General features: G+C 36.8%; 1 protein-coding gene across 4 annotated transcripts in view; it reads left to right on the forward strand.

Moving 5' to 3' along the window:
• Positions 1 to 26,478, forward strand: part of COL11A1 (collagen type XI alpha 1 chain) — a 129,100-nt gene that overhangs the window by 40,204 nt on the left and 62,418 nt on the right. The window contains exons 6-25 of one of the 4 annotated variants that reach the window (XM_062497841.1): positions 3,125 to 3,241; positions 3,849 to 3,944; positions 6,113 to 6,358; positions 8,948 to 9,010; positions 9,564 to 9,605; positions 9,962 to 10,024; positions 11,575 to 11,649; positions 12,962 to 13,045; positions 13,209 to 13,265; positions 15,557 to 15,610; positions 17,042 to 17,095; positions 17,210 to 17,263; positions 17,859 to 17,912; positions 21,250 to 21,303; positions 21,423 to 21,467; positions 22,844 to 22,897; positions 22,986 to 23,030; positions 23,463 to 23,516; positions 23,977 to 24,021; positions 25,138 to 25,191. In XM_062497841.1, the coding sequence (XP_062353825.1) occupies positions 3,125 to 3,241; positions 3,849 to 3,944; positions 6,113 to 6,358; positions 8,948 to 9,010; positions 9,564 to 9,605; positions 9,962 to 10,024; positions 11,575 to 11,649; positions 12,962 to 13,045; positions 13,209 to 13,265; positions 15,557 to 15,610; positions 17,042 to 17,095; positions 17,210 to 17,263; positions 17,859 to 17,912; positions 21,250 to 21,303; positions 21,423 to 21,467; positions 22,844 to 22,897; positions 22,986 to 23,030; positions 23,463 to 23,516; positions 23,977 to 24,021; positions 25,138 to 25,191 (1,410 nt within the window). Of the gene's footprint in view, positions 1 to 3,124; positions 3,242 to 3,511; positions 3,665 to 3,848; positions 3,945 to 6,112; positions 6,359 to 8,947; positions 9,011 to 9,563; positions 9,606 to 9,961; positions 10,025 to 11,574; positions 11,650 to 12,961; positions 13,046 to 13,208; positions 13,266 to 15,556; positions 15,611 to 17,041; positions 17,096 to 17,209; positions 17,264 to 17,858; positions 17,913 to 21,249; positions 21,304 to 21,422; positions 21,468 to 22,843; positions 22,898 to 22,985; positions 23,031 to 23,462; positions 23,517 to 23,976; positions 24,022 to 25,137; positions 25,192 to 26,478 lie in introns of all 4 variants that reach the window. The other 3 variants (XM_062497840.1, XM_062497842.1, XM_062497843.1) reach the window with 3 other exon arrangements.

The raw sequence follows: 26,478 nt of genomic DNA on the forward strand, positions 1-26,478 counted from the left end.
CTTCACCTGCTTGGCAGTAGTCTGACTCCAGCATGGAAACTCTCATTCCCCACTTCTCATCTATCCCTATTATTTCTTTCTGTGTGCCTGCATATCAGTGCAACCAAAACATACTCTTGGCTTTGTGATCACATTTTCATATAAGGAAAGTTTCACTTTCTTTAACAGAAATGAGTGAAGCACCATATCCAAAAGTATTTTCTGTGTGATTATGCATGATGCAATAGATCTGTCCACATACTTGTGCTTTTTTTTATGTTTTCTAGTTGTCATTCATAATTTTCTGACTTTTTGAACTAGGCCTCTTAGCATTAATATCAGGTTATTCACTACTTTCTTTTTTAATACTAACATTCTTGGAACAGATATTTTTCCTCCCTCTTTTTTTCCCCAATCTACATTTCTGTTTGGTTTATGGCCTCTGAAAAACTACTTGTAACCCACTATTGCAATTTTATTAGTCACGTGGTTGGCACAATTCAGCACAGCCATTCAGTTTACCTTGAGAAAAGCCATACTATTTAGATTTGCAAAACAATTGTAATACTCAGCAACACAGAGTTATATTTTAAGTGTCAGTTGGTCAAAGTGACTGCTGGAATGAATGGTCCCAGTTTCAGAATACATTTAAAATGCTTACTGAAGAGAAATCTATGTGTCTATAAATTACTAAAACTCCGAATAGCATACTAAACTTAAATCTGACTAATGACATGCTTTTTCTCTCAAAAATGTTGCTCCATTTACTTCTTAAGGTATTGGATATTATCTAACACAGGTAGTGTCTTTTGCTTGGGTTCCAATAAAGATCGCATAGCAGTGTTTCATTCATGTTGTTTGGCTGAGGAAGCATTTAAAGGGATGGAATTGGTTACCACTGTTAGGATGGAATGACTTAATTTAGAAAGGTATATTCCACTGAATACTTATTTTTTTCCTTGTAGAGAAACCTAGTTTGTGTGGAGTTCTTCAGAGAAGATAAGCAAATCACCTGCAGACATTTTTGTAATTTCCAAATATATACTGCAATTTCAATGCTATTCTGTAGCTATTTCAAAAAGTCTGATTTTATCTATGTGGTTCTTCCTTTACTTCCTTTTTGTGGCTGCTTGTGGTCTCACAGAAGCTTGTCATTGCATTTTCTTCTTTGGGTGGCAGTGGCACACTTCTTAGAGACAAGCTATATTGAGCTCCATTTCCAGAGCTGCACAAGCCAGAAAATATGCTTTTATCCCTTGACAATAAATGTATTATTGCTGCACATGAGGCCTTTCAACGCTACCAGTTATAGGTCAAACATGTTTCATTGACTTCACTGGGGTTAGGACTGAATCTTAATTTGCTGAAGAGTGAGAGAATTCTTCTGGTTTTGAAAAGTATAGATAGTGTTAACTTTCTTTGGCTATATAAAAGATACCACTGATGAAATCAAAGCATTGCTTACATTATATGAAACAGATATAAAGTGCTCATATGCTTCACAAAGAGGGTAGTCTCCACCTAAAATGATATTTTGTTATTTAAATGTAATTTGAAGTGTTCTTATTAATGTGCAATATAGTTTTGAATGAGTACCAAAAGTATGTTGCATCCTTTTTAAATGTTTATCAAATCTCATGACTAATGAGTTTATATGTGCAAGAAATAATCAAAGGACATTTGAGTAAAAAGCATCTGCCTTCTGAAAAAAATACGTGTTTTTGAGAAAAGCTGTTGATCATAGTAAGACTGAGGAGTCACAGGAGTGCAGTAATAGAAACACACATAAAAGGATTTTTAAGTGACTAAGGGCCATTCAGCATTAGTGTTATACTTGCTGAGGAAATCAACTTCTGTGCATTAAAATCGTAAGTAAAAAATTGTATCCAAAAACATTGCCAGAGGGAACGGTTAAACCAGTGTTCTGGTCACATGGTAGAATATAGTTTGGAATATGGAGATCTATTTTAATTTGTAATTTCTTCTATCATGTCCATCTCTTTCTGATAATGATGACTTCTATGAATCCTCAAACTGATTTGGAAGTGTAATGTACTAATTCTCTCTCTCATCAATATAATGAAACAAACAGATATTGTCTTCATTTTACAGACAATGATGCTGACTTGTAACAGGAAAGAGGAGATTTCAGAAGGGACAAGTTCACATGACACATTTGAATATTTCTTCCTAAAGGGAAAGCAGGCCCTTGTCCAGACTCTGGCCACAGTTCTGCCTTCTTTTGGCTCCCTGGGCACATAAAGAGAGCTGGTAGCAAGCAGGAGACTGCTTTAATTTACCAGACCAAACAGTTCTTGTAGCTTCAAGCATGGTAGGAGTGGAAAGATAGTTTAAAGCTGCCCTTTCTTCTGAGTTCTGATGAGTTGTACTTGGTGCAGGTAAGATGGAGACCAGGATCTTCTTGGCACAGCCAAGAGTACAGCTCAGGAATTCCTGGCTCTCTAGACCATGATCACCACTACACAAGCCAATTTTAAAGCTACTTTCTCTTGTAAAAGTTTGTGTGGTAAATCTTCATTTGATAAAAATTATAGAAACAGAGCTATGGAGCAATTGACAGAAGCTGAATCTGAAATGAAATTATAGTGGTGAGGCATTTGCTCAGGAAATTTTTACCATGGAGCTGCCCTGGTTTTCAAACTCAGCATCAAACAAGAAGAAGATAGCCATGTTTACTTGAGAGCTGTAGCCTTGTTCCTGTATCTGAAATTATTTATTCATGCCAGATACTGGCATCCTGCTCTTCCGGTCACCTGAAAAAAATACAGGTAAAAGAGGTATTATTTGAAATTTAAAGACTAAATAAATATATGGTTTCACAAAGATCTGTTAGTGCTGCCAGCAGTCAAAATTATACAGGATTCTTCTTTGCAGTCCAGTAAAAGAGAGGTTTTTTTCCTGGCATTGCTATTTACTTTTTTACTACTTTTGTACTGTGCTTTGAAAGAAGTAAGAAGTTGTGAGGTTTTTTTCCCCAAATGAATAATTACATTGAATAGTTCATACTGCCTTAATTTTGTTAAACTTTATTCCTAAGTAAAGGTGAAGATACTTTCCAGTATTGCTAATCTAGTTTGCTACCACTAACATGGGAATGCCTGATATTTTTCCATTTGCAATGTAGTACACACCAGAAGATTTTATCGAATATGACTATGAGTATGGGGATGCAGATTATAAAGAAACTGATTCTGTAACAGAGGGACTCCCACTCTTTGAAGAGACAGTAGCACAAACAGAGGTAACAGAATCTGATCTGTTTGTTGTGTGGTGTCCAGCTGTCCCCTACCACATGGTTTGTCAATTTGTGTACTTGTGTATAAGCTTAATGCTTTCCTCTCACTCATTTCTTTACTTTGTGGCTGTAACACTTGCTTTCAGTTAGAGATGGAAGGTCTCATGGCTGACAGCATTCATCTTCCGTTTGGTTACCCTTCTTTCATTCACCCTTTCTCAATTTCCTTTTCATTTTATTTATGTTTTCCCATTCCATCTTTCATAACGTTTGCAGAAAAAGAAAGCCATGGTCAAAAAGAAGAGGACAGTGGCTGCTAGCTCAAAGGACAAACCTCAAAAGGCCACAACAAAAAAAACTGAAAAATATGCATCCAAGAAGAAGAAAAGTTATCAAGCAGCAGCAAAAGGCAAACTAGGGGTAAAGATAGCCAAGAAATAATCAAGATCTTTCCCAGACCAAGACTGGAAGATCTTTGATAATAAGAAAAAAATTACCTAACCCCACTAGATGAATACATCTGGCTAATACCATAACCTGAATAACAGCAATACCTCTTGAGTTTTTCATACAAGATTTTTTTTAATAAAGTTTTGTTTTCCTTCCCTACTAGGCTAATGTTATTGATGGATTTCAAGATTATAGCATAGCTGAAAATGACTATGGGCCCCAGACAGAAGCTCCCTCCAGAGCTACTGAAGCAAATGAGGTAATAAGGGCGCTCAAGAAAATACTTGTCACACCAGGTGTCATTCGTTAAAAAAGTATAAATGCATTTTAAAAATATGTATTTCTATGTAAAAGGTACAAACCCTACCAGCACTTAATGTGATTTTATGCTTTCTCAGCCAATATCAGAAACTACTATTTTGTTGGGCAGAACTCCCATTAATTCTGTAGAGATCTGCCATGTCTTCAGCCTGCACAGTCCATGATCGTGGAAATAATTCAGTGATATATGGTGTGGGAATGTGGTCTTGCTGCTTTCAGTGTGGACTGAATGGAGCTGTGTCTAGCACAAACCAGGTTAGATGTTCGACACTGTCCCCCTGATCTAATAGGAAGAGGAGTCTCTAATTTTTCCTGAAATTTTTAAGGTGCAGCATAAAAGAGCCTAACACAAGACAAAGAATGGCTGCCACTATAGCAGCATATGGAAGTTGAGTCAGAAGCCATCGTTTTCTTTTCATAGTTCTACAGCTAACAAAACCAAATTATGTGATTTTTGCTTGTTCTTTTCAAAAGAAACATTTTAATTTGAACTGTCAAAAAAGATAAAATTATTATTTTGACTTATGTTAGAAAGCACATTTCTAGAAAGCCACAATAACAGCTCTAAACATTATTTTGTTAAAATTACTGCACCTAAGCCAGTGTTGATTAATATGTTTGCATATTAATTAATGCTACTGTTAGAAAAATGATGGCGGATTTTGAGAAACGTTGTTCTCATTTTTCTTTTACCTTTTCCTTTCAAAATTAAGATTGTTGCTTTAAAGATGTACAAAACTCCCCCTCACACCTTTCCCCTGAATATTTGAAAAGAGAAAAAGAGTCCCCATTTGTTCTGTGGTTTTCCTCCTATGTATCTTGGAAGGTAAAGGTGACTTAAGGTATGTTTTACTCATTTTGCTTAAAGCATTCTTGTGTTCAGTCTCATGTTCACTTCCCACAAACTGATCAACAAACGTATCTAAATCATTCAGTTTCCTGGGAAATTCTAAGCCAACTGCACAATAGTAGACCTATAATGAGATAGATTCAAAGTCCTAAATGCTCTTCATGGTGAGAGCACTTCATAAAGATAAAGATAAAATCTGGTTTAGAATTGATCTTTGTTTATTCCAGCTATAAGGCAGAAGTGACACTTCTGTAACTAATGAGATTAGTCAAGTGTTAAATCAGAATCCGGCCTTCTATTTTAATTGCAATATATTTCAATGTCATTATTAGATCAAAATCTTTTAATTACACTGGATGTTGATTAGCTTCTGAATATTTTCAAGATCATACTACTTCATATTATCTGAACATTTTATATTAGCAATATCTGAACTTCAATTTCTTTCAAATTTACCCTGTATGCAAAATTATCAGTAGACCTCTGTGATAGAATAAAGTAATCCTCCTTTATTTCACAAACGGTTTTGTACATCTCAAATATAGCATTCTTTTAAACTGCTTTAGTGCTTTTAAGTTGTTTGCTTGGTTTGACAGCTTACATACTTTAAGATTAAAGGTTAAATTTCAGAAATCTTAAAATTAATCTGAATTGTCCTGGTGGAACTTAGACAAAAATTTGTAAACAACCGTGACATGCAATAAGTCATTATTTTTACTGATAAATAAATTTCAGAATCATTAACAGGAGAAAACCAGTTTAGCTCAGCATTGGTATTTATAGACAGAAAATAAGGTAAAAGGCTGGGCTTAACTAAAGTGATGCTTGCACCTCCTCCATATTGCTGCTGTAAAAAGATCTGAATTTATTCACTGCTCATTGCATATGTTCATTCATGAATGCTTGTAAGAGTGAAACCAAGCAGCGAAATTCAGCTATATTTGGCACTAAAGTAACATTACGCAAGCAGTACACATAATGCTGGATATATTGAATTCAGTGGTTTTGGAAATAAAAAACCAAAGCGTATGAAAACATTACTTCTTTGTACTACTTATACAAAGATCTTTTAATTACTCTGAAAGGCTGAGCTTCCATTCCTTCAGACTCTAATTAAAAGACAATATGCTGTAGTTCTACTGTTCTTTCTTCTTTTGACAAGTCATCATGGTGGATCAGCGTATGCTTACATTGCTTTACTAACAATAACCCACATATTCCTCCTATTCCCAAATCTTTGCTACTGATACGAATAGCAAAATCCTGTTGAAGAAGTATTTGCTGAAGAATACATAACTGGAGAGGATTATGATAAAAAAACTGAGGCAACTGAATATGGAAGCAGAGGAGTAGACCTCAGTGAATCTGATCTGCTGGTAGATGGAGATTTAGGAGAATATGATTTTTATGAATATAAAGAATATGAAGAGAAACCAACTGATTCCACTAATGAGGAGTTTGGTCCAGGTGTTCCTGCAGAGACCGATATCACAGAAACAAGCGTAAGTTGACTGGAGGCATAATGCAGATTAACCTAATTTAGCAATTCTTTTATAATGACACAGTCTCAGAACTGCACAGACCCTGATCCAGAGCTCCTTGTACATATTAGATATATTCTCATTTTCAATAGCCTTTGGATCAAGGCCATCCTCTTGTTTTAGTAATCTCGACCTTTTTATTTTTATCATGTAAGATTCTTGTCTTATTTGCTGAAGGAAGTAAGGGGGGAGGGGGTGTGGAAGATGGGAGGGAAAAGAAGAGGAGGTGGAATTATAAAATTTAAAGTTTAAAAAAATTTTCTAAACTAGAGCTAAAGCTGGAAATAACAACATAAGTTCTAATGCAGGTACAAGTGCTCTAATTAATATTTTCATATAATTACCTTAAGCAATTGAAATGCATAAAAATGTCTAGAATCCTATGGCTTTTTCTGCTTTCCAAGAAGAAGATTCATGAGTGGGAAGGTTAAGGCCTGCACCCTTTCATGAAAATAAGCTTAGTCAATGGTGACAGGTTTATGTTCTTGCAGAAGTGATTTAACAGCTAGGTATATATAAAGAAAGATAGGGTGACATGGTGGATCCTGTGACTCATGCTCTTCATTCTGAGTTTTATAGCTCTCTTTCCCTCTGACTTAATCACAGGCTAAACAGCAAGGCTTTAACTTTCCTTTAGTTGTGCCAAGATCCTTGTTTACCAGTTGACCAGCTGTGGAAGCTGCAAAGAAAACTAATATGGCTAAGACTGGAAGGAAAAAAAAATCCCATTTAGATTTTTTACTTAGGAGGACCCTGAATGTAGTAGAAAAAGAGAATTTTGTTTGAACTATTTTCTCAGTCTTATCTTCATTTTCTCCTCACAAAGTCAGAACTTCAGTTTACAAAGGATCCAAGAAATAACAGCAAATGCTGTGAGGTTGCTTTTCCTTGCCAACCTTGAAACCCATCCTTCTTTATTTCATTTACCGCTCCTTTCTAAACCCTGTTGGGGTCATTGTATTTTTTAACGATCCTTATCTGTGCAATGTGATACAAGTGTACTCTTTTCCTTCTAGCCCAGATGGGGAGACTGTGGCAGAATGACACAGAAAAGGTTAGATTATCTGTGAAGCAAAGAGCCCATAAGGCACCAATGTGCCTGCATTAAGCAAATGACCGTGTAGACTCTATCCCCTGGTGTAAATTTCAACTTAAAATGCCTTAATACAAAGCTGAAGGAGTCAGGAATCTTGAATTAGAATGCAGGCTCTGGTCTGTGCATGCTTTATTACAGTTCTCATCTGCTGAACCAGAGATATGTCATCTTCCTTTGGCATAACTTTGAATAACTGAAGTTCCACCTATGATAAAAAAAGTCAAGATGGCAAGTATCTGGGAACTTTCAAAAAGGGGGAATACCTCCAAAGATGGAGACCCTGATGTAATTTTTTTACAAGTAATTTATGTTAATCTCATAAAACATGATTGTCTATACCTCTTGCTACTTGATTTTTATGAACTACCAATTTTTATGAAAATCATTGCTAGTGAGATATTTGCCTTTATAAATCAGTGCAAAATGCACAGTCTGTGAATCTGTTTTTCCATTCCAAAATTTTCACATTTAAATACTACAACACAATCCTTACTATTCTTACTGATCCCCAGCTATTTTGAGTAAATGTGGAAGAACTCTACTGAAATGAAATTTAAAAAAAAAGGCATTTTAAATTTTAAGCTGGTCATAACTTAAGTTCTAGGGGGTATGTTAGCAATCAAGAGAGGGGCACTTCTGAAGAAAAAATACATTATCTCATGGTTTAAAAAAAAATAATTTCCTTTTTCTTTGTTTGAAACTTGAATCTGTTTCCTCGGTTAGTATGTGTTATTGATATATTGTTTTAGGTGCTTCTGTTACCTTAATCCTGAACCCAAAACTTCCCACAGAGATGGTCCTCAAAGAATTTGGCAGATGATGTTAATTCAGGTAGTCATGAGGCATCATTGGTTATCCATGAAATATTCTTTAGTGACCACAGTGCCACTTATCTCCTTTTTCATTTATGCCATGAAATCACAGACCCTACTCAGTTTATATGTTGTGGATGTCTCATAAGTTAAATTAGGACCTTAAAGGTATTGTCCATATTGGACCAAAGGATCTTTCTTTCCCTCTTACTTTAGAGTGCTTAATTCATAAAGCCATGAAGAATCATTGTGAATTGCCAAGTATATTTCCAATCAAATAAGAAAAGAAACAATGTTGTAACTTGCACACAGAAGTTTTAGATTCTAATTTCAAAGTTCTAATGTAAAGCATGGGATGCACATCTCATTCAAAAAGTACAAATTGGCAATATCCAGTAATGGAGAAAGCATGCATACAGTTTTTGCATTTTCCATTTCTCACTTATTAAGTATTTTTGATTTATATGTTTTGTACCTATGATGTATTTTTTATGGTACAGACCAATTCCAGCTTTAGCTTTCAGTTTTCAGCTGAAAAGTTTAAAATTCAGTTTTAGCTTTCAGGTTGCTGCAATTCTTTATTGTGCCAGGTCCTTAGATGTTTTACTTACTTTTGTTTTTGGGGTTGTTTTTACTGGCCAGGTGACAGGACATGGGGCTTATGGAGAAAAAGGCCAAAAGGGAGAACCAGCTGTGATTGAACCTGTAAGTACAGATGTCAGGGAGTTTTCCAGCAGCACTGTATCGCATATATTCACTGTTAATGCATTATTATCAAACACTGTTGTTCGTGCTAGGATGACAGCATCCACATTATCCATGACTTCTGAAACAGTCCCTGTAATGTGGAAGGTATAAAGTGATTTCTGATCGTGGCCTGTTCCAGCTTCCCCTTTGGTTACACGAAGGACTAACCACGTGTTCCTTAAAAAAAGAGAGAGTCCTGTGAAGAGGAAAACAGGTCATTGATCTGATCTTCAGTTCATCTAGTAACAAAATCTTGGACATATCTACCCAGATAACTTTCAGCTTAGCTCAGGTAACATCACTACAGGTTTCAGCAAGGGCAAGAAAGTCTTCCTCACTTTTAATGCCACACAATGATTCAGATTCTCATTCTAGTAACTGTAGAGAGAACATTCCTGGAAAAGTTTATCAAAACACTAAGAAATGTTAACTTTAGTAGTTCAGCTAAAAAGATTTTTTTATGTTTTTCTGCAAAATAATAAATGTAATGTTGTGTTCCATCCACCCAAAGGGTATGCTCATTGAAGGACCACCGGGACCAAGAGGACCTGCTGTAAGTAGATTAATCACAGTTTCCCTTATTGCATTTGAATTATCCACTGTGCTTTTCTATTCACGAGTTAACACAATATTGGTCTTATTATAGCTCCCAAATGTATATCAGATTCAGGACTTTTAGAAGGGAATAGAAAAGGGTCATCTCTAGCATTTTAAGTGACAACAGGCTACAAGCTGCTGGCACATGAAAATCTAAGTTTTGAATGTTGACTACAAATCTTTGTACGAAAAAACAATATGCTGTTTTATAAATGATTTTATCCAAATATGTGTTCATCATAACTTTCAAGAGAAAAAGTATTTTAAAAGTCTGCAAGCATTCAGCATAATTATGTTGTTCATTTTCTATAGGGTCTTACAGGTCCCCCAGGTTTACAAGGTCCTGTTGGTCCTCCAGGTGACCCTGGTGAAAGGGTAAGTGAACAGACAGATTATCCCATGCATTCATGGGATATCTTGCACTAATTGCTACAAGGGTGAATTAGATCCTGGTCTGAAATAGATCCAGAGATTAGAAATTTCACCAGAACTGAGGCTGATTCATTAAGCTAAGCAAATCAGCTGAGAATCTGGACTAATATTTTCTTAGTGGGAGAAATATGTGCTGTAAATACAGGAAGATGTTTAAGTTCTGTTTTGTTAGTATTTTTCTGTTTTTGACATGTTTAGAAATATACTAAAGTAATAGAAACAAGCATTTCATGTGAATTTGAATTAATTTTTAAAAAATCAGTATAGTTTTACCTCTAATATGTACAAATATAGAGAAAAACAATCTTTTCAGAATCAAAACACATGAGATTATTGAAAGTGATGGATAATATTTGGATGATCTTGGAAGATTTTTTTGGCCATATTAAATAATATGTGGCTTGAGAAACTTATCCAATCATGAAAATAGTTAAAATTTAAGCTCGTATTTGAATCTTCATGTTCTTGTAAGCCTTTTCTTACTGCCACCACCAACACGATTTTAAAGCAGCCTAAACATATTTATTTGAGGAAAATATGCTACTAAAAGACTTTCCTGTGTTTTATGAGAGATAGTTTACTGGTGAATCCAGCATGTTCATGATGTATTTTTATATACAAGATATTGAGAAGATGGCATTTGTAAAATCCCAACAATGCTCTGCCTTGCTAGTAAGTCAGCATTCATACTTCTTTCATAATTTTGTCCTGGAGATTAATTAAATATTCCAGAATTTGAACTTGTAAAATGGGAAGTTTAACACCTAGTAATGGAACAAGTACCAATAGTACTTAGGTTTGTAATTGGCTGATTACTGAATTCATCATAAGGAAATTCTTGACTAAGCACGTCATGTGCCTGTCACGGACCAGACACGACACAAATATATAATTGCAGCAATTAGGCTGGGAGGAGAATGGGTTGAGAGCAGCCCTGCAGAGAAGGACTTGGGGGTGTTGGTGGACAAGAAGCTTGACGTGACCCAGTAACACACACTTGCAGCCAACCGTATCCTGGCTGCATGAAAGAAGCATGAGCAGCAACTCAAGTGAGCTCGTTCTGCCCCTCTGCCACTCTTGTGTGCTTCTTCTATGAAGATAGGCTGAGCTGTGGGGGAAGGCTGCAAGAGAGGTGGAGAGAGACTTTTTACAGGAGCCCATAGTGATAGGACAAAGGGGAAGGTTTTTAAATGGAAAAGAAGCAGGTTTAGACTAGGCGTTGGGAATAAATTCCTTATGTTGACTGTGGTGGGGCCCTGTAACAGGTTGCCAAGACAGCTGCACCATCCCTGGAAGTGTTCAAGGCAGGGTTGGATGGAGCTCTGAGCTACCTGGTCTAGTGAAAGGTGTCCCTGCTCATGAAACTAGATCTTAAAAGTCTTTTTCAAGCCATTCCATGAGTCTAAATTTATGTACATGGCTCAAAAGGTTTCTCTTACGTTACTATCTTTTTTTTTCCTCACCTTTTTACTCTCGTGTCTTTATTCTCCTAGGGTCCACCTGGTCGCCCTGGTCTTCCTGGTGCTGATGGTTTAGCAGGTCCCCCAGGTACCATGTTAATGTTGCCGGTAAGTTATGGTTACAGCCTACAAAGCAGCCTACAAAAACTGGAAGTGTCTTTCAAGAAATGTATAGGTATTTTATTTTTTCATCTAATTTTGTCTGTGGAATGAGTGAATGATAAAGAATTTATTTGATGGCATGAGCGTCTGAAATTCATATATATGGTACCTTTTTTTTTTCTTTAAAAAACCATATGCTTTTTTTAAAAAACCATGGCTGACAGATTGGAACCTACACGAGTCAATTACAGACACTGAAAACCACCTTGTATTTTTAACAGTAACTATATTTTGCTCCTGTATGTCCCAAACAATGAGTTTGCTGTTGTGCAGAGGACCTGTACTCCCAGCAGACGTGTGTGCTTTCAAGTCTCATTGACACAGAGATTTTTAGGTATTCCATGCTTCAAATCAGACTTCAGCGTCCTCTTTGAAGAGTCAGTGCATCCTTTGAATAGAAATACTTGCACATAGCCAGCTATGTTCCCACTGGAGTCAAAGCAAAACACCATCTGTTTTAGCAGATGGAGGAACAAGCCCAAAGCTGTTAAAGTATCTTGCAGCGCTGGGGTACGAAAAGCACTGTGTGCATGGAATTAGTTATTCCTAAATGTGTGTATGGATGACAAAGATCTGTGTCATCTCTGGGCATAGACAAACTGGACAAACTGTTGTCAGCAGTGCAAGATTCACGGCCCTGATACCCCATGTGCCTGTGCCATGCCTTTGGAAAGCTGAGCTACTTGTTGCAGCCTAGCATTTCTGCAACATGGAAAAGCTTCTGCCAGCAGTTTCATTAGCAATAACAGTGAAGGAATGAGCACTTAAAATTTTATTCTGTAATTTATTTTGAAATTGTCAGAAATTACTCAAAACTGTTTTATTTTAGATACCAAACATTTTTCAAATTTGTGTCTGCCTTAAATGAAATTACATTTTTAATGTGGGTAGTTACTAATGTACAGAGAAATAATTAATCTTGGTATATATTTTTATTGACATTTTGCAGGTAAGTAAAAGTCTATTTTGGCCTCTTTTTTAAATGAAGAAGCAAACAAACAAATGGAAACAAAAATCCTATTAAATCAGGAAAATATTTGCTCATAAGGGATTAAATTTAGACTTTAGTTACTATCACCAATGACATCATACTCATGTTGGATGCAGTGGCTTCCATTCAGCCATCCTCTGAAATTAGGAGAATGAACTAAAGGCTGTGACCTTGTGACTTTGAAGTGGTTTGCACCATTGCAGGAAGTAGCAAGTATGATTTAGATATGATAAATTCTAAACACTTTTCTTGTTTTGATACTTGCAGTTCCGCTTTGGTGGAGATGGTGAGAAGGGCCCAACAATCTCAGCTCAGGAAGCTCAAGCACAAGCTATTCTTCAGCAGGCTAGGGTGAGCACAAGGAGCCAAAACCTAATTTGTTTCATATCCTGCGGGAGATGAAGTCAGAGATGGGGGGGTATTTGCTAACACATTCAAAAACTCTGTTAGTATAGAATTTGTATGCTGTCTGGCAGCCTTTTCTTGACCCTCACTGTTCTTTTTGTCTTCTCAGATTGCTATGAGAGGTCCACCTGGTCCTATGGGACTCACTGGAAGACCAGGTCCTGTGGTAAGTAGACAAAACAGGGCCATAGGTTTAAGAACAGGGTGATATAGCCCATGGATCTCATTCTGGCCCTGCCGACCCCTCTGTATTTGTACTTATCTTGTACTCATTTGAAATTAATATTAAATAGTTTGTGTTCTTATTCAAGGTCTGCAACCTAAATACTAAATGAGTTTTTATTGTAGGTTTTGGGGTGTTTGGACAGAGCACGCTGCTGCACTTACAAATCTAGTGAATATTTCTATATCAATGTGCCTCTACAGTCAACCATCTCTGTAATATTACTAACAGAATTTGTTGTAGTAAATATGAAACTCTACAGAAAGAAAGAATAAAGTGAGAGTTTGCAGAATCACCTTTGCTCAATATGTAAGCTAAATCTGAAAAGTTTGTAAGAGGCATTCCTATAAACAATTAAGAGCCACAGATTTCTGAAAGAATTACACTTTTTTATTTCACTCCTGAATTTGACTCAACTGTTAACACCAAATGATCTGGAAATGGCCCTGTGGATGTCAGAATATCTTAATATTTGTATGGAGTGAGGCACTTGTGTTTTTAAGCAGACCTGTACAAAAGCAATTCTTTTCTAGAGTAATTCTTCCAAAGTAAATAGTAGCTACCAAGCAGAGGATCTGCCTCGCAGACTCCTGATTCATCACAATTAGGTATGCAATACTTAAAAAGAGTCAGATATATTTGGTCTATGTAACAAACTCATACATTATTTCCAGCAATGTATTTAATTCAAGAGACTTGCAGGATAACATTCAGTCTGTACAGACAAAACTGTGGAGATGTTGTAACCAAGGAGGACTTTGCAAAGGCTGGTATACTTTTACCAGAGGTATAACCTGCCTTCATACTCATGAAGGCTTTTATATTTTAAAAGCCTTCATTAATTTCTATATGCAAAGTTCAGCAAATTAATATTAATAGTAGTTTTGCTTCTAAACCACCAGGAGGCTCTAGAAATCCAACTTTTTGAGCTAGAAACATTTTTTGCCTACAGCTCCAAAAGCAAGTTACTTGGTCTATAAATTGTTTTTCTACCCAGCTTCTTTTAAGAATAAAAAAGTTGGAGCCTTTACTCTTTATATTAATTTTTTTTGGTGAAATTAATTTGTAGCCAGTAAGATAAATTAGTAATGTATTAGTTACTAAAAACCTTGAACATAGCAGTGTCAAAGCCCCAGAATAACATTAGTTGAGTCTGGTGTTCACATGCTTAGTTAACATAGCATAAAAAAATCAATGTCTGTCTACAGATAGTAAATGTAATCAATTATATTAATTAAAAGGAGAGCTTATATCAAAGAAACCCCAACAGAGAGTCACCATATACCACAACCAATCTTCTCTCCACTGCCAGTCCCAGTTTGGGATCTGATTTGCAATTTGCTTAGGACTTGAATTAATACCTGCAAGGTCAGTGGGGGTCTTTCCAGTCCAGGATGTGAGACTCAGCACTAAGCCAAGCCATTAGATTACTTCTTTCTTCCAGTGTTAACTAGAAGAATAATCATTTTTCAAAGGTCTGCAACATTAGTGACAAACTCCCATATCTTTTTTTCCTGAGACTGCATGCTTTGTGCATGCCAAGACTTTTTTGGTTTATTTTGTCTGTTTTTGTGAGACATCTAACTTACTCTCACTATTTCTGCCCCTGATTTCATGTACAGTATGAATGAATATCTGGTTTTGGCCTGTTTATGATTGAAATTTACTCCTAAAATCTATGTCTTCATTTAATAATAATAAAGAGATGTAATTATATAGATTCTCCACTTCTTCAGGGCCAGGTGCACAAAGGACTTGATTAAAACATCACTGAAGTTCATTACAAGATTAGACAGGGTATTTTTCATTGCCTACAGTGATCTTTGGATTGAACTCTGAGACTGGTATTTTCTGTACAACACAAAAATAAAGGTAAAAAGAGGTGGCTTTCAGCTCTGTCTTATTCCCTACAATGGATGCACTTCTGATTGCACTTCTTATGTTCTTACTGTGCTCATACGTGGCTCTCAAATACTAATATAGAACCAAGAGCTACATTTTGCATTCAGATCCATGGGAGTTTTCTTAGTAAGAATAATATTTCTGCCCAGTGTTTAGACAATGATAAATCAAGGGAGATATATCTGTAGATACAAATGGTGAATTCACACCTCCTAATGAATAGAAGATTATTTGTTGTTTCTCCCTGTAATTCAAGTATGGAAATAGAATGTAACATTAATTTAAAGAGGCTTTTGTATGTTTAAACAATATATGTTGTTTTTTTAATCAAGGGTGGACCTGGAGCAGCAGGTGCTAAAGGTGAAAGTGGTGAACCAGGTCCCCAGGTACAATAATATTCCCTATTATGTTTGAGCATGTTTCATCTTTAAGAGAATTTATTCATATCAATTAGAAAAAATCAATTAATTATATGCCTCCTGCATGCAAGTGAAGAAATATATCCTTCATTATACTATCTTATAATTTCAATAGTTTGATCAATATTAAAAATTACAGTTAAAATCAATAGCTTGATTGTTCATTCTGAAATATGAAAGTAACAATCTTTGTATAACAAAGATCAATTATCACATATAGAGTGTCATCAGTTGAAAACCTGTTTTAATATTGTCACTTCAGGCTGTTTTCTCTGTTAAGAAATGATATGTTAGTCTGCAACTGGATGAACTTGGGCTCTGAATTTACCAGATGTCATAAGGTGGGAGAGGTTGAATTTGGTTGGTAATTAAACAGGTTATTTTCAAGAAAGATGCAGCATAGCAGGAATAAATCATTAGGAATCAGTGCATGTTTTGCTTCTCAGCCTACTATTATATCAACCTCCACAGTGATGTCAAAGAGCACTGATACACATGAAAATCTTTCAGTTTAAATCTAAAAGCACTAAGGAGATTGTGAAAGAAATCATGAAATAAGAATCCAGAATAACGATTTTGCCAGATCTGAAGTAGTATCATGGATTTGATGCATTACTGAGTGCCTGTCTTAAAGCTGCACATGGATACTTGCAGTAGAAAAATAAAACAATAATAAAGGAAAATAAAAAAGCATTCTGAACAGTTGTACTGTCTTTCAGTTTACTTACTTACATTTTTAATGTTTTTGGTTATTTTTTTCTTTTCCTACACAATATTTTTGGATGGCTTTTCCTTACCATTGCTTTTTTTTCACCTGAAAATGCATTCGGATGGAGGGTGAGAAAATTTCCACAGTTACGCCCATACAGTCCCCAGTGAAAGTTAACTGTGTTTGGAAACTGAAATGTTTTTTTCAGTCTGTGGTAATTTGGTCCCTCTCTAGTTAAACCCATGTTGTGTAAAGCTAAGACAACATGTGAGTTCTTTACTAGCACAACTCATGTTTGTGTATATATATCTGAAATAAGCACTCTTTAGTTTTCACTAAATAATTATAATGGGAATAAAATAATTTTGGCATGAGAGAAAGAAGGTTTTTTTCAAACTACAGGACTGAGATCTTTAAAGCCATGAAAAGAATGCAAGAAACTTCCATGTTAAAATTATGACTTATGCCATGTATAGTGCCATCTCAGGAAAACTGCTGTTAAAATTTGTAGTGCTAAGACCAGTTTGGATGCCCATGTACTTTTAAAACCAGAACTCATCTCCTAGGGGAAAAAAAATGCAGCTTTATGTAGGAAAAAAATCTTACCTTGTTCTTGAGGTGAGGTTTTTTTTTTGCTAGCTTTTTGCTGACATTAGTGGGATTCTAAGTATTACCTTCTTTAAATTCAGGGTCCTCGTGGTGTCCAAGGTGCCCCCGGTCCAAGTGGAAAAGCTGGCAAAAGGGTAGGTAGCATATGGAGCAGTTCTGCTCTGGGTAAATAGTTTTTATTTAAATGTATTTAAATATTAATTGATCTCATTTCATTTTGAAATGTTTGCCCCTTTGGATTTATGCAGGGACGTCCTGGAGCTGATGGCGCCAGAGGAATGCCAGGAGAACCTGGAGCAAAGGTAAATAATAATGAGACCTGAGGCTTTAGCTCAGTCTTGGAATGGGCTAGACAGATTTTATGTAGTACCACAGTTTCATCCAGGCCAACCCAAAATTCTTCTCTCGAGTAAAAATTCTGAGGTTTCAGATAGCTGGGTCAGATGCAAGAGCTGAGAATGAATCATCCATTTAAAATATGGTAATTAATGGTAATTCCTACTAGTCTGACTTTGAAGGGACTTGATTCTTGGGGCATGATTTCGCTCTCTCTAAGTTAGTTTCTAGTTACAGAGCAGAATAGTAGTAAAGTCAGTTTTGCAACTGCAAAGTGCAACTGGAATTGAACTTTTCATTTCAATGTGAAAATTATTTTTATAAATAGCATTACTACAGCACAGTGAAAAAGTTGTGACATCTTCTCAATTGCTTCTCAAAAATGCTACAATTTTTAGAAGCAAATTCTGTGTATTTGATCTATATGCTCAGCCCCATGTGCTTCATTCAGTAACAAAAGTGTACATACAACCAAAGGGTAGAAATTAACTTTTAGGGAGAAGGCACTATTTATTCAGACAATTTAACAGTCATTTATTAAAGCTGTGATTTCTTTCCTAGGGTGACAGAGGATTTGATGGTCTTCCTGGCCTCCCTGGTGACAAAGGTAACCGGGTAAGAAGAAAAATATGTACATTTATACAACACCAAACTAATAGAGTCCCAGAAATAATTCATTATTCATTAAGAACAGCACTAAAGACCGAGGGGAAAGTTAAAACAGAATGTCATCTTTTCACTCTACAAATAGCTGTACTATCAGGCAATGTATACTTCATTAAACTTTTGAGTAATATCAATCAATAGACAAAAAATATATATAAATTTATGATATAAATAATGATATTTGCAGAATTTAGATCACATCTTCAGCTAAGTTTTGTTGTAATTTTTCTTAGTTCAGGAATTTGCCAGTTGGACTTCAAGTAATTGCTCTAAAGGAAAGAGTAGTAGGGAAAGGAAATTAGCATGAAGTTTCTGTATCAGGAGCATGCCAAATTTTAACTTGCTTAGAAGCTTGCTCAAAAAAAAAAAAAAAATCAACATGAATATTTCATTTAAAAACTGAATTGTTTAGTGGGGTTTTTTCCAACAGCTTCAGCTTAAAGGAGGATCAGAGTCAAGTCAGATAAATTAGGAAAAAAATTAGTAATATTTAAAACAACTAAAGTACTTGTTCCTTTTGTCATACAAATCTATGGAAGGAGACTTCATCTTTCCCTACAAAGCGCAGAAATAATCACAGCCAGGGATTTCTGCTTCAGATGCTACTGCTAATGTAGGTGCTAGCACCCTGCTGAGTGTCCCTTTACTGTTGTCCTGGTAAATGCAGTGCACCATGAAAGAAACAGTGAATGGGAATGTCAGCAAAACCATTTCCAAATGTGCTAAAGCTCAGTGACCAAGGCATTATTACCTCACCCTCACCCTTCAGTGGGTAAGCACAGTTGTACTTCCTAGAAAAGCTCAGCTGTGTTGGCTACCAGACCCTAATGTAGTTCTTTTTAATAGCATCTAAGGATACTCTTTGGAGTTCTGTTTGCAATGGGTAAAGAACTTCTGCTGTCCTAAAGAATGTTTATACTCCTCTTTCATCATCCCTGTTTAGGTAAAGAGTGTAAAGCAGTCAGTGCATCCCATAATGGAAGCCCAGTGTGCTCAGCAAGCCAAGAGCAGAGGGGGCTCAGCATTAAGCACTTGCCACCTGCACTCAAAGGGCTGAGCAGAAATTTGGCCTGAGTCAGGCAGTGTGTCTGCTTTCCAGCCTGGAATATTAGACTTGCCTGTCGTACCTTCCAAGTCTTAAAGAATTTTTTTTTTTTCAAATATTCAATTTTTTCCATATTTCTGTCCCAAAATTAAAATCTTAACACACACCTCTCTTCCCTACCCCCAAAAATAGAATAATAAACCTGGGTTTAAATTTTCAAAATAGTAAAGAAAATAATTACTTATTTTGTATTCTTTCCTCCCACTATTTAAAAATCACTACATTCTTGTGTTTCAATGGAAATCTTCTGTAAAAGTATGCACTATTGTTTTTGTGAAAGCAGCTCAGTTCAAAGCCAGATAAAATGGTTATAGCCCTTGAAGTCTTATATAATGACAATATATAATGGAAATGTTCAGTTCTCATTGGCTTGCAGTAATAAACACAGCAAGGCAAGTGAAATGTTTCTGTTGAAGTTACATTTCAGCTGTAAAAGAATCAACATTGAAAACCCATAGAGCAGAAGTTTCAGGACTGATTTTAGAATTAGTCATATTGGACATATGAGTTGCAAACTGAATGTCTCTCTTAGGTTATGTCTCTGTTAAACACAAGTTTTCAGACAGGAGTTACTGAATGAGATTCTTGGACTTCCAGTGTAGAGCAGATCACATCGCATGATGTCATATTTCTTTTAACTTCATTATCTGTGACTTTGAGCTTTTCTTATTTAGTTTTACAAGATACTAAACTGTTCTTCAGTACAAAATAAAGACACTTTATACTTTTAAAATAGGTCCAAGGGAAAAGAAATTCAGGCTTTAGGAGAACACTTGAAGGGAAGAAATAGAGCTGACAAACTGCGAATGCTGATAATGATAGGAAGTTTTATTCTTACTGAATGACAATACCAAGACATTGAATGCACACTCCTAATCTATATCTAAGTACCATATGACTGCAAGAAGAGAGAGGTAGCCCTTAAGGGGGTGAACTATTTTGGTATTTGAAAGCCTAAGTCAGTCTTCACCTGGATATTAATTGGAAGCAGAGGAAAGACCATGCCTCTCATGTGTCGCCTTTAAGAAGTGTCATCTAACATGTAAAAAGCACATCCTCTACCTGCAGATAACGTAGAGTAGTTGCAGAACCTAGCAAAATACATGAAGTGCTGTATGAATTCATCTTGAAGGTATTAGAGAGCAGTTAAAAAAATTTTACTTTCTCTTCCATGCTGGGGGAAGACAGAAAGGCAGCAGAATAAAATCCTAATGTCCCTAGTATATTGGGGGATGCGCTGTGGTTATATGAGGGTTACCTAAAATTCCCTAGGAAAGTTTGGAAGTGTAAAGAACAGAGCTACTGAACAGTGACTCCATGTACCTCTACCAGAATCCCCAGCAGTGGTCGGGCGCCTTGGAGACACTGATAAAATTAAGGCAAACAGCATGAATACTTGGGTGCTGTCCAATGCCAGAAGGAAGTCACAGTCTCAAAGCCTGCTGCCCAGAAGGTCAGTCAGTGGTGTTTGAGCTCTGTAACACACTAGTTCTCTTCAGCAACTGGGAAAGAAAAATAAATCCTGAAAGTATGGTCCAGAATCTACTGAGGTTCTGCATATATAGACTTGAAAAGCCCCAGCCTCTGAGGGGAAGTGTGGAAGTCTGGCTGCCTTCCAAAGCCTCAGACAAACCAGTCCCAAGGCTCTCAGTAGCTGGTGCCAGGGTGTGTGGCTCTGAAAGGTGGTTAGTAAATCTCTGTATATTCCTGGGCCCTGCAACTGGTTTCTTAACTTCTGCCTCACGTACATGTCTTCTTTTACTGCAGTAATACATTGTGCAGGGGAGAGGGAAGGTGGTGATGAGACAAAGGAAAATGTGGGTAGCACTGCCTTTTGTAGATATAGCTTGTGTACGTTCTGGGGCCAAAACTAATACTATCAGAGAATCACAGAATATTCTGAATTGGAAGGGACCCACAAGCATCACCAAGTCCAACTCTTGTTGCAGAGAGAAATTGTGCAAACACAAATTATTCATTGTTTCATCTGTTCTTGTACTGAGGTAATGAAAGATTTTACTGAATGCTATAACTTACAGATTTGTATCACTGTGTCAAGACATGTTTTGATACATAAAACTTCATCTAACATATTTGTTTTAATTTCCCTTCCCATCCATTATAGTTTCCAGCAGCAGAAAGTTTCCAGCAGTATTTTTAATGAGTTTTGTTATCCTACAGGGAGACCGTGGCCCACAGGGACCTCCTGGCTTACCTGGTGAAGATGGATCAAGAGTAAGTTGCTTTTCACAAAGGAAAATCTAGAGTGAATCCTCATATAATGAGAATAAGGTCGTAATAAATGTTTTGCTTTTATTTTTTTTCTAAAACTTGTTTCCTTTTGCACAAAAAAGGGAGAAGATGGGGAAGTTGGACCAAGAGGTCTCCCAGGTGAAGCTGTAAGCAATTCTTCCTTATTCTTCTGTTTCTGTTGCAAACAAAAGTCACATTCAGATATTTTTTCCGTTCTATTGAACTGTTCTGAATTGCAGGTATAAAAATTATTTCATGTGTTTATATATAGAGAATTCTGTTTCTGGCTGAATAGCAAACAAATTGACAGTTTTGTTAGGGTTGAAACACCACTTAAAGGATTAGAATTAAATCAAGGATATATCCAGCTAAGTATATACAACTTCCAGAATCACAAATGCTATTTCTTATCCAATTGTGAAAAATCAGTCACTGCCATTCTTGATACATCAGAATACAGCCAAGCCCCTGTTGCTTTTAAAGTGTTACCTAAATATCTACTTATTAGAAAGTAAGGCCTGGGTTCTCCTCCTTTTTCACACTCTCGTGCTTCATTGTGAATTTTACACTTGTTTCACATACAGAATTTCCACTCCTGTCAGTTGGAATTCTGCAGGTGCTGTCACTGCAGGACAGAGTTCTGCATTGCAGGCAAGAAATCAAGCCTCAGAAAGGGAAATTTTACCCTAAATGTTTGATCTATGCTGCCTACTAAAAAAGTATACAAAGATGTCACTGCAGTCAGTGTCAGTGATTTGTGACGAGATCATACATGGGGAGACAGGAGACTCAGTTCTGCCTACTTTAGCAGCAGAACAAGAATGATAACTCAGTAATGAAAACTAGTACTCATTCACACAGTGTAGAACCAAAGGATTATGTATGTTACAGACCAAAATCTTGTTCACCTTATTTATGAGAATAACCATTGGTCCTCTGTGAAAGTTTTTAGGGATAAGAGCAAAAAATCCAATTTTTGTTTTCAGAATGTCTTGTATTTATTGCAATAAAACTTCTAGCAGTTTCTGATTACTTACTGGATCCTTACTACTATTGGATAAAAACACTATTTTGTACTTAGAATACTGTACTTAGTAGTATAGTGTATGACACACCATCATGTTTTCAAAAGAAAGGAAAACAAATATGTATGTTAATGTTCAGGTCAGACCTTCAGGCCAAGATACAGCTGAAATTTTAGTGGAAGATGCTGTACCAATGTTTTGCACCAAGAAATATAAATATCAATCCCCCCACCCTTCTCTATAGAGACAGAGGCAAAATCAAAGGCTAAACCAAAGCTTGCCCTTCCACTGACATTCTGTTCAGAAATACAGTGCCCTTGAGAAAAATCTTTTATCAGTGTATTTTCCCCTTTCTTCCTTTCTGTCTTCCTAAACACCCATGCTGCCTTCCCTTCATCCTTCCTACTCCTTATCCCATTCCTCGGCCAGTCCTGCTCACAGGCATCTCTGTTCAGAAAAAATCATGCACATGTCAATAAGGGTTTCTTCTCTTGCAGGGTCCACGGGGATTACTGGGCCCCAGAGGAACACCTGGTCCCCCTGGACAACCTGTACGTATGAGCTGTCGAGTATTTGCATTTTCCAGAAGGAGAAAAGGAAGCCCACTGAAAATTGCTCTTGTTATATTGTTTGTTGTAGGGCATTGCAGGTATTGATGGACCTTCAGGCCCAAAGGGAAACATGGTGAGTAAGTAAACTGGGAATTAGAAAGATTCTAAGAATGCTTTCCACATTCTCTCATCCCTGAAACTATGCCATCCCTTCCATTTAATTGAACTTTTATGTCAACTATTTGGATTCATTATGATTTTATATGGAAATGACAAGGCTTCTGTTACTTAGTTTTCAGCCAAAAGGCCTGACCATGCTTTCTCTCAGACTCCTTTAGCACCATGGACTCCAGTGCTTAGGTCCTATGTGTGGGCTGTTATTCTCTATTAAAGAAAAGGTCATGATATTCATTAGCATGAAAAAAATTCATACTGGAGAGAAAGTTGCTGGTGGACTTTAAAGAGGGAAGAACAAAGATGAGTTTGTACTCCTTTTAGTCCTGACAATGAAGATCTGTAGTGCAGAAATGCAAACCTAATGCCCTACTATTTTTTTGCATGGTAGGGTCCTCAAGGGGAACCAGGACCTCCTGGTCAGCAAGGAATTCCAGGCCCACAAGTAAGTGTAAAAGAATTCTCAAGAAATATGATGTCATGTGCAGCAAACGTTTAATAAATGGAAATTACTAAAAAGTTAGCTTTGCATGTGCAAAACCGATAAAGCTTCAAGGATTTTCTAAATAATGCTGCAAATGTGCCGAGGGCAGTGGGAGCAGAGTTTTCAAGTAAGTTTTCAGAGGGATTTTTCATTCAGGAGAAAAATTACTCATTCAGTGTTCCTGGAATGCAGCAGGAATGGCCACACCTGGAGGAGGGTTCTGAATAGGATCTTGTTACAGACCTACTGCCAGAATAGTGACTTGTGCAAAAGGCACAAAACTCCTGATCTAACCTGTAGGGAGAAAAAAAAGCCACTTATGTTCGCTCGTGTGTTTAAACAGATTAATGAGGGACCTTTAGTAGGGTGAATGTATGTACATTGTTCTCCCTGGTTTCTCACACTGGTTTCTTTCTAACAGGGGCTTCCTGGTCCTCAAGGTCCTATTGGGCCTCCTGGTGAAAAAGTAAGTTACAGCATTTTTTTGTTATTTCACAGTCAGTTCTGTACCACAACCTCGTGTATGAGCCTGAGGGATAATAACCTGAATTTAAATATTAGATCTTTCTGAAATCATTAAGTAAATGAATAACCAAATAAATACCCAATATTTCCTCTCATACATACCTTTTCACATCCTGCCTTTATTTTGGATTAATTTTCTGTTGTTACCTTATGTTCAGAATCCTGTCTACAATATTAAACAACTTGTACTTATATGTTACTTAATTTCACAGCAAGCTGCAAAAATTATTTTTCTTCATCTCTTTTTTATAGCAAAGTTTTACCTGTTCAAGTCTGATTCTGTTCTTTTTTTCAAGGATTGTATTATGACATAACCCTGCAGTGCAATTGGCATACTGTAGTGTCCTTTGGTGGCTTTTTCTTCATCTGTTTGCACATGTTCTTTTGTGGCTGGAAATCTGTCTTCTATTAATTTAAAAATGTCACTATGAATTTTATGCTAATTTTATTTTTCTCCCCTTTTTGCTGAATTCCTGCTCAATTAATTTTTTAATTTTTCTTCACTGTTTACTCTATTCTTTTGGAGAAATTAATGATTTTTACCTGTCAGTATACTTAAGTGTTATTTTAGCAAAATGGACAAGTTCCATGATATCTGAATTTCCTATGCTTTCACAGAGGCATACCAGGCCTTTCAGCTGTCAGCACTGGGGCTCTGTACCCTGCACTCTGCCTCTTGAACTTGATAACTTCCATTGGTGAATCCTTATACTGCTGAAATTCTATATAGTACACAAAAATTTTGTACACTGAGAATTCTTCCCCACCTTGTTTTATGTGTCTGCCAGTTCATAGGGTAATTCCTGAAGCCTGTTCTCAGGCAAGCATCTCACTGAAAATTATGGATCATTTTTGTAGGCTAAAGATTGTAACAACTGGCCTTGTACTTATATATGGTATGAAAGTGTCATTCCAGCTTTAGTTTTATTTTTGCCATATCCCTGATAGCCATATCAAGGGATTTAGGTATGGCTGCATTTTATGTCCTTAGCTCTTAGGGTGACATGTGTTGGACATGTTTGCTGTTTTTAAGATGTGTGTCTGTTACTGCATTTAGGGACCGCAAGGCAAGCCTGGCCTTCCTGGCCTTCCTGGTACTGATGGGCCTCCTGTAAGTAAAGAAATATTTAACCCTTTGAATGTTTAAGTGCTTCTACTAAGTGATAAATATTTATGCATACCTGTGTTACAAAAACAAAATGGAGGGGTAAAGCTATGGTAGTCCTAGCTGGCAACAGCATTATAAAATCTGTCTAAAATCCCCATATCACTGTTAAAACTAAGAGAACTACATTTTTGAAGCAGCTGCTAAAAACATCTGTGGGCTTTTAAAATGTGGTCCCAGATGACGAAATGCCTCTGCAACATCTTCAGGGATGCGTAAATAACCTACTAATACACAAAGGGCCAGATACTGTTCCACTGTATCCTACCATGCCCATCTGGCAGAGCAAATCACCTGTAAAAATGCTCACCACTTGTTCTCTGAGGAAACATGCAACAGACTAAATGTTTCTCAGCTTCCTGGCCTAAGGTGCATATTTTGTGTTTGAGGTGCTTCTTGCATTGTCTAGACTGGGTATCACTAAGCCAAACCTGGTGATCGCCAAGGAATTCAGCTGCACTCTGGGGCTGGAATCGTCCATGTGAACAGGGAGTGTAACCACTGGAGCAGCATAGCTTAGGCATTCAGCTTAAAGGGAATCATTGGACATAACAGCATGCCCACATGCTTCTTTTCTTGCAGCAAAAATATCATTTTTTTATACCATTAAGAGCCATTAGACATTGTTATTTCTGAAACTTTGTCTATCCTGCCCTTACAATTTTTCTTTTAGGTGAAATCTGCATTTTTTTCAACCTGACTTTTAGCAAGGTTTAACAAGGTCACTGCAAATATATTGCAAATACAGAACTCTTCCCAAGGCTCTCACAATCTAGCCTTTTACCTGCCAAAGTGCCAATTTAATGGAGAATGTTAAGTGTGCAATGATGGTCCAGCTGAGTGTCTGTATCTTGAATCATTGTCTAAACATTTCCCCTCATCCTTTCCTGTAGACTGGAAACAATGTTAATTTCCAAACGAAAGCATGATTTGTCACCTGCATCTTGTTAAACCTTCCAAGCAGGGAGAAAGTGCTGTAAGAAATAACCAGGTGTCAGCACAGGTGTGTACCTGACACACAGCCCTGCTGTGGTGGGTTGATCCCAGGCAGCAGCCAGGCACCCACCTGCTCACTGGCTCACTCCTCCCACTGCAGGGCTGGGGACAGAACCACAAGGGCAAAAGCAAGAGGTAACAACAGCTTAATTAGTGGAACAAGGCTATGCACACAAGCAAAGTAAAATAAGGGATTCATTCATTCATTCATTGCTGGCAATCTGCAGGCAGATGGCC

This window comes from Cinclus cinclus, chromosome 8 (assembly GCF_963662255.1).
Source record: "Cinclus cinclus chromosome 8, bCinCin1.1, whole genome shotgun sequence".
Lineage (NCBI taxonomy): Eukaryota > Metazoa > Chordata > Aves > Passeriformes > Cinclidae > Cinclus > Cinclus cinclus.